Raw genomic sequence first — 7,051 nt, forward strand, 5'->3', positions numbered from 1 at the left:
TGAATGTGCTTTAGCCCAAAATTGTTTCTAGTCCACTTATCAGGTGGGCCACACATTTATGCTGAATGTGAACAATTTGTATATTTTTAACCTGCAAGTTAGCCTGCTTAGTTTTTGGACTAGGTGATAATCATTATCAAGCATTCTGGTTCCCCCTTCCCCCCATAGGTTGCAGCCTTCACCTGGCTTGTTGGTAGGAAAAGGGTGCTCACTACCAACAATTTGCGCAAGAGGGCTATGATTATCCCAAATATCTACTTGATGTGTATGGAAGATGTGGAATTGGTGGACCACCAATTCATCCATCGCCCTTCACTTGGAAAGTGTGGGCTGCTCGTCTTGACTCTTTCAAAGTTTCCTGGGATGTTCTTGTATCCACTTGGCACGAAGGTCATCCTAGGAAGGAAGGAAATTCTAGGTGGCAGATGGCTTCACTAGCTGGTCTTTGGTCTCTTTGGGAAGAGAGAAATAACCATTGCTTTTGTAATTGTAGCAGCCCCCTCTTGAAAGTCCTTAGGAAGGTTTTTATATGTAAAAGGAAGTGGATGTTCTAAGTTTTGGCTAGTGTTTTTTGCTGGCTATGGCTAGCTGTTGTATTCTTTTGTCTGTTGGTTCTTTTAATAAGTTTTTTTTTTCTTCTCAAAAAACAAAACAAAAGAAAAAAAAAGAAAAAGAAAGAAAGAAAAGAAAAGCCCCCCCCTTGATGAATTGTCGGATCTTGTGCATATGCTACTCTTGCGTGTGTAGGCACTTCTGTTTGTCACTCGCAGAGGGTCATTTGCACTTTACAAGTACTAATGTCTCTTTGGTGGGTTTTGATTGCTTTCTAAATTACTGATATATTTACAGGGGGTTCATGCTTTTAACAAATTGGGAACAACCATCTCCCGCTCATCAGTGCTTTGCCGCAGCATGCTTAAATTTATTAATAGCCTTTTACATTATTTGACATTTGAGGTAAGCTTTGTCTTATTTTCAATGGCATATCGTTTTATTTTCATTTTTTGGAACCAAAGTTCTTTTGTTCATTGCAATAATTCCTTGTATGCCATTCGTAGGTTCTTGAACCCAATTGGCATGTGATGCACAATAGACTTCTAACTGCAAAGAGCATAGATGAGGTTTTCTCATCATTCTCCTACTTTCCTCTTCTTAAATGTACTTTATTTTCTATATGTAGGGGGCTAGTTTGGATGTGACTCCCAGTAATGGTTAGTATGGAGCTTTCAGCTGAAGCTCCCCGCTTTGAGTTGGCATTGGTGCAGAAAACAGAAACTATAAGCTGGATTCCTTCTTCCAAAATTTCTGGTCTGAACCGATAGAGTGAGACAGGAATATCTCAATACATATTTGTGTAAAGTACATCCCATCTACTGCTGGAAGTGGAACATCCAAACACACCCTAAAAGAACAGACTTTACTCATGGGTGATGCATGGTAGGTTATCCAACACCACAATTGTTTCCTTAAAAAATGTCTGAAAGAGTGCCTGCTTCTCTTTCCTCAACTTCTCAAGGTCAGGAATTTGTTCCCTTGTCTAATGGATATGAACAGTGTATCCTACTTCATTACAATTCAATCCTTGTTTCTTGAAATGGAAATCAAATTCACTGGGATCATCTGAAATTGTGTGTTGCCTTTCAATAGCAACAATATTTGTTTTGATTAAAATCCTTCTTGTTAACTGAGTACCTTAAGACTGGGCTGATTAATATTTTGTTGGCTTCAGGGATCCCATTTGCTTCATTCAATTAGCAATTGTATGCTAAACGTCTGTTGACGTCAGCCATAAAATAGATGTGGCTGATTTTTATGGATGTCATCTCATCCCAATTTTGAGGACATGACTTTCCATTTTTTTTTTTTGGGTCTTTCTTGTCTGATTTTCAATTGATGCAGAAGCATGAGAAGGAAGAAGCTCAGGTGGAGGAGGTGACAGGATAGATGGAGGGCAAGGAAGGCAAGCCTCTCGCTACGGCTTCTAGACAAGTTGGAAAGAACCCAAGAAAGAACAACATCAAGAAAGACAATGAAGCAGATACTGTTGTTGAATCTGTAGCATCGGTTAGTACTACAGCTGAAACTGGTAGGCATCATTCTTTTTTGATGAATAAAAAACCATCTTTGTTAGTAAGCCAGTGTTTGGATGTACACGCCAATCGGCAGCATAGAAATTGAAACCCGATTGGCGAACGTACACGCCAATCGGTAGCACAGAAATTGAAACCCAAAATGGGTGGATTATCAGTTACCATTTTTTTCCCATCTTGAAGATTTCATTCATCTTAATGCATGTTATCTTTTTCTCTCCATAGGACATGTTTCTGAGGGGGCAAAACCCAAAGGCAGGGGAGCTCTGAAGAAGGCTCCTACTAGAAAGGTGTGCTTGCAAATTCTGAAACTTCTTATTTTCCAAGTATCTCCCTATTTTTGTGGACTTCTCATTGCCTTTTTGGTTTGGGTCTTTCAGCAGAAAATGCCGACTGCCGTTGATAGTGAAGAGGAAGATGATGAGGTGCTCAAGCTGAAAGAACGACTGGCAGCGTATAACATTGATTCTCCTTCAGATCAAACAGGTATATGATCATCCATGTGCAGTAAGCTTTCGGATCAAAGCGAAGCTGAGAATAGGGTGTTAGTTGATTGCAAATTGATAACCAGTAGATGTGCATCCATGGAGTTTTTGCTTGCAATTGTTGAGAAGCTATTTGGTTGCGAGAAGGCATTGGATCTTGCTGTTAATGAGAGCTTTAAATAGACATATAACTATTATGTTGGCATTGTACTTTTGTGAATGGAAATGAATGATTGTGTTTGATTGAATGAAGGAATGATTTAGCCATGAAGTATTTATCTATATTAGCTTATATGAGTTATCAGGGTGTACTACAATGGTAAGAGCTGCCATTACAAATTAAATTTTTTATTAACAATAGGCATTAGCTACGGCTATTAACTGTAGCCCTTTGTTGAAAACCATAGCTCTTGCTAAACATATCTTTTTGCTACGGTTCTCATTCTACTTTTAGCTACGAATACAATCTGTAGCTGTATATAATTTTAGGCTATGGACAATATTGCTATGGATTTAACTCGTACCTATAGTTTAATTAGCTACGGATATTAACTGTAACCTAATATCTGAAAACCATAGCTGTTGCTAATATAAGCCTATTGCTACGGTTCTTGCTCAACTTTTAGCTATAGATATAATCCATAGCTGTAAATACTTTAACACTACAGAAGCAACGACTACGAATTTAATCCGTATCCATTAACTCTATGGCTACGGATTGTATCCGTAGCCATAGCTTTTAGACCTATGGCTACGGTCGTGCTACGGATCTTAACCGTAGCCATAGGCTTTTAGCTACGATTTTTATCCCTAGCCTTTTCTCTATTTTCTGGTAGTGCTAGTACTTGATTAATTGATGTGATGTTTGGATAGAGATTCTCTCGGGATTCGCAACATGCATTGTTTCTTCAAAATAAACGTAGGCCCACAACTCTTAAGCTGAGTATTGCATCGATGCGCAAGATGTGGCGTTGGAACCGCAGCGACGGCGCGGTCACTAAGGTACAAGTCTTGGGTCGAGTTGACTCAGATCTATGGGAGCAACTTAGGAATGCATGCAAATGCCAATTACAAGTTGCGGGTTGCCGAAATTCGATGAGGAGGGTCGTGGGAGTCTAAGGAACGGTGCGGACTAGGATATGAGCCTTATAAAGTATTTTTACAATAAATAATAAATAAAATTATATTTAAATTTAACTTTTAATGAAATTAATTTACATCAATCAAATTATAATCTAATTTATTAAATAAATTCTAAAGCTGATGAATTTGATTATTTTAATAACAAATTTTATGTAAATTATTAATTTATAAAAGTTTAGAATTAAAATTAGATTTTTTTAAAATAAAATTTACTTTTGATTATTTATTAATTAAGTTATATTATATTCTAAACTAATTAAGATTGATTTTTTATATACTTTGAATGTTAAATTAAAATTTAACTATGAATCAAACCGATTTAATTCAATAATTGTTTTAAGGTATATTTTAAAATTTCAACAATTACGGTAGATAATTAAATAAATTTTAAATAAGAAAATCAATCACATAAATAATTAATTTAAGCAATATTACTTTTAAAATTTGGATTAGGATGACATAATAATTAACTGAAAATTTTGAACTTTAAGATAAGATCACCTACCTTATTTAAAGTGGTGGGCCAAACCTTATGTACTACAAACCCGATGTATACACTCAATGTGCACAATGTCTAAAATCGAGTCTGGACTTACACATATGCGCCATGTACACACCACCTATTGTTATGATTCTAAGGGTGAGACCACACTTAAACTCTACTAGACCCACACTCCTGCAGTAAGCTAATGGCTAAACTCCTATTCATAGGGCTAATGTCATAAATGTTCATACATGTGCTTCATACATGAAGCAAACAAGTGCTAACCTTAACTACAAATGAGTTTTGTTTTGTTTTGTTTTTTTTTTTTTTTTGTTTTTTTACTTTTTTAAAAAAAAAATTTTAAAGCTAAATTTAATGGTCTTTCATTTATGAAAAAAATAATAAATTTTAAAGCTCTTAATTAAATATTAATTTTATTACTTAATGCTAAAAAGTTCTAACTTACGTAACACCTCTCATGCTAATACCTATACTCATATCTAAAATAATATGCACGTAAGTAAGATCTGAAGTTAAAATGCCATTCATTAGATGTATACTTAGATGGTTTAGATAATGAATAGTTTAGATTTCTAAATGGGCACTCTACATGGTAGATTCTAATTCAACAATCCAGATGATACGGTTCGCCACTGGATGGTTTTGATTGGTTTGACCATCTATTAGAAGTGGGTTAGGGTTTGAACTCTTTGAACGATTTAGATTGATGTGAGGATACATTGGCTAGTTTGAAAAGGCTGAGCTTAAAGTCCTAGAGGGGAGTGAATAGGACTATGCCAAATTAAAAAATAAATGCAGAATTACAAAGATAAACAAAGATAGATATCACAATTATAAGCAACCTCAAAGCACATGTATTGAGAGGTTAATACAAACTGAGTTCGAAGACCAACCTTACACCAAAAACCAAGGTTTATGGTAGGACAACCTGATTTTTAGAACGTTTGTAAGTATCAAAAACTCAAACTTAGAGGAGGCAAAGGAAATAATCTAAATTATTACAACAATCACCACAAGTGCATAAAAGGAAATTACAACATTCAACACCACACATACATCATCATTAGCATCCACTAAACACCGAGAATTATAGTGATTCGTGTGTGTACACCAACTATTTGAAAAACAGCCACACAACTACTCCACTCCCAATATCCTCTCCCGAGGGATATTGGCTTTCACTATCAAGTAAGGTTTTCCAAGGTTCACCTAAAAACCTTCACAATTGTGTTTTTAGATGGGCTTACATAATTATAAAAACCCCACACTCTAAGATTTTCTGGCTTATTTTAGACAACCAAAAATGAGATTTTCTTGGCTAAATCTTGTAAACCACAAAAGATACACAAAATTAAATTGTACTTATCTGAAGATTCTCCTTCTGATGAAGCCCGGTAGAACCAATCCAATGTATACGAAGATGTTCAATGTCCAGTCTCACAAATGAAAGGGTTCTAGGTCTAAATGATTTTTAGATTAAATCAACCTAGGCTAGCTTAATTTCATTTTAATCTCAAAGAGGGTAAAATCACAATTCCCTTCTTTAATGAAATAGAGTTGAATGGAAATCACAAAATCAAATACAAAAAGCTATTTAAGAAAATCTAAAATGAACACAATATAGCTTAAGAAATGCAGGAACTTATCTCTCAGAGTGATGGCTTGATTATGCTTGGAATGAATGAAAAACTCTGAGATTCGTCCACTATTTATAGGTGAAAATACTGTTCACTTGACTGGTCTAAGGGTCGGTTCGACTAGTTGAAGGACCAACTACATTTCAAAATTTTCGGCACGATAAGATAAGATAGTTACTCGACTAATCGAGTGGCTTGCTTGACTGGTCAAGTGGCCTGCTCGACTGGTCGAGTGGGACCAAAAAACCTTGTTGGACTTTGAGTCAAGGACTGCATGATTGGTTGAACACTATTCATTTGACTGGTCGAGGGTCCAATAAAAAATTTTAAAAATTTACAGCAAATCTTGAATTGGTCGAGAAACTTCTTAGACTGGTCGATCTAATGCTTGGACTAGTCAAACAAAGACTAGGATTAGTCGAGGAAATGACATATAAAATTATGTAATGACCCAAATAAAATATGCAATGAATATGACCTAACCTATGGTCAATCTGGGTCATTCATACTTTATTTGTAAGTTTGAACCAATGAAACATCGATCGCTTCAGTAACTCATTCACTTGAAATACATGAAGCTTGTGTTCCAAATCTTGAACTTGAGCTTGAGCTAGGGCTTGAGTCCTTGATTCATTAAAGTATAACAATGAGCTTTCAACTTGAACTTGAGCCTTGAACTTTTATTCTTGTACTTGAACTTGTAATCCCTGAACTTCAACAATGTTCTTCAACTTGAATACGTAGAAAAGTTTGGCGATGACGAAGATGATTCACAATGCATAAAGTTGATCTATCCATCTCATCAAAACAAGATACAGATTGTAAGTAGTTTCGCACAACAAAATTTGACAACTTCGGGTGCTAGATTTACAAGATAGCATTTACAATCTCCCCCTTTGTCAAATTTGTGACAAAACTAACTAAAGAATCATGTACCAGTCATGCTACAACAACTCCCCCTCAATCCAGGCGAGGTGATTTGTAGAACCTGTATTAATCAAATACATATCCCAAAAAAAATACACTTCCATATATTCCACAATCACACCTCCCCAACAATCATCATATAACATTAAATATATCCATACCACGTTCTCCCCCTTTTTGTCACAATATGACAATGGAAAGAAAAACAAATAGATGATTTAAGTAAGAAGATATGAGAAGAATATGAGATAAGAGAGTGAATAA

General features: G+C 35.5%; 1 protein-coding gene across 1 annotated transcript; it reads left to right on the forward strand.

Annotated features, from left to right (window-relative positions):
• Window positions 1–858: 858 nt before the first annotated feature.
• On the forward strand, window positions 859–2,815 carry LOC131249941 (DNA topoisomerase 2-like). Its single transcript, XM_058250668.1, has 6 exons — window positions 859–957; window positions 1,059–1,121; window positions 1,442–1,516; window positions 1,900–2,086; window positions 2,316–2,380; window positions 2,471–2,815. The coding sequence occupies exons 4-6, from the start codon at window positions 1,945–1,947 to the stop codon at window positions 2,582–2,584; spliced, it is 321 nt and encodes a 106-aa protein (XP_058106651.1). The 5' UTR covers window positions 859–957; window positions 1,059–1,121; window positions 1,442–1,516; window positions 1,900–1,944; the 3' UTR covers window positions 2,585–2,815.
• Window positions 2,816–7,051: the final 4,236 nt, after the last annotated feature.

Source organism: Magnolia sinica, chromosome 6 (assembly GCF_029962835.1).
Source record: "Magnolia sinica isolate HGM2019 chromosome 6, MsV1, whole genome shotgun sequence".
In the NCBI taxonomy this organism is placed as follows: domain Eukaryota; kingdom Viridiplantae; phylum Streptophyta; class Magnoliopsida; order Magnoliales; family Magnoliaceae; genus Magnolia; species Magnolia sinica.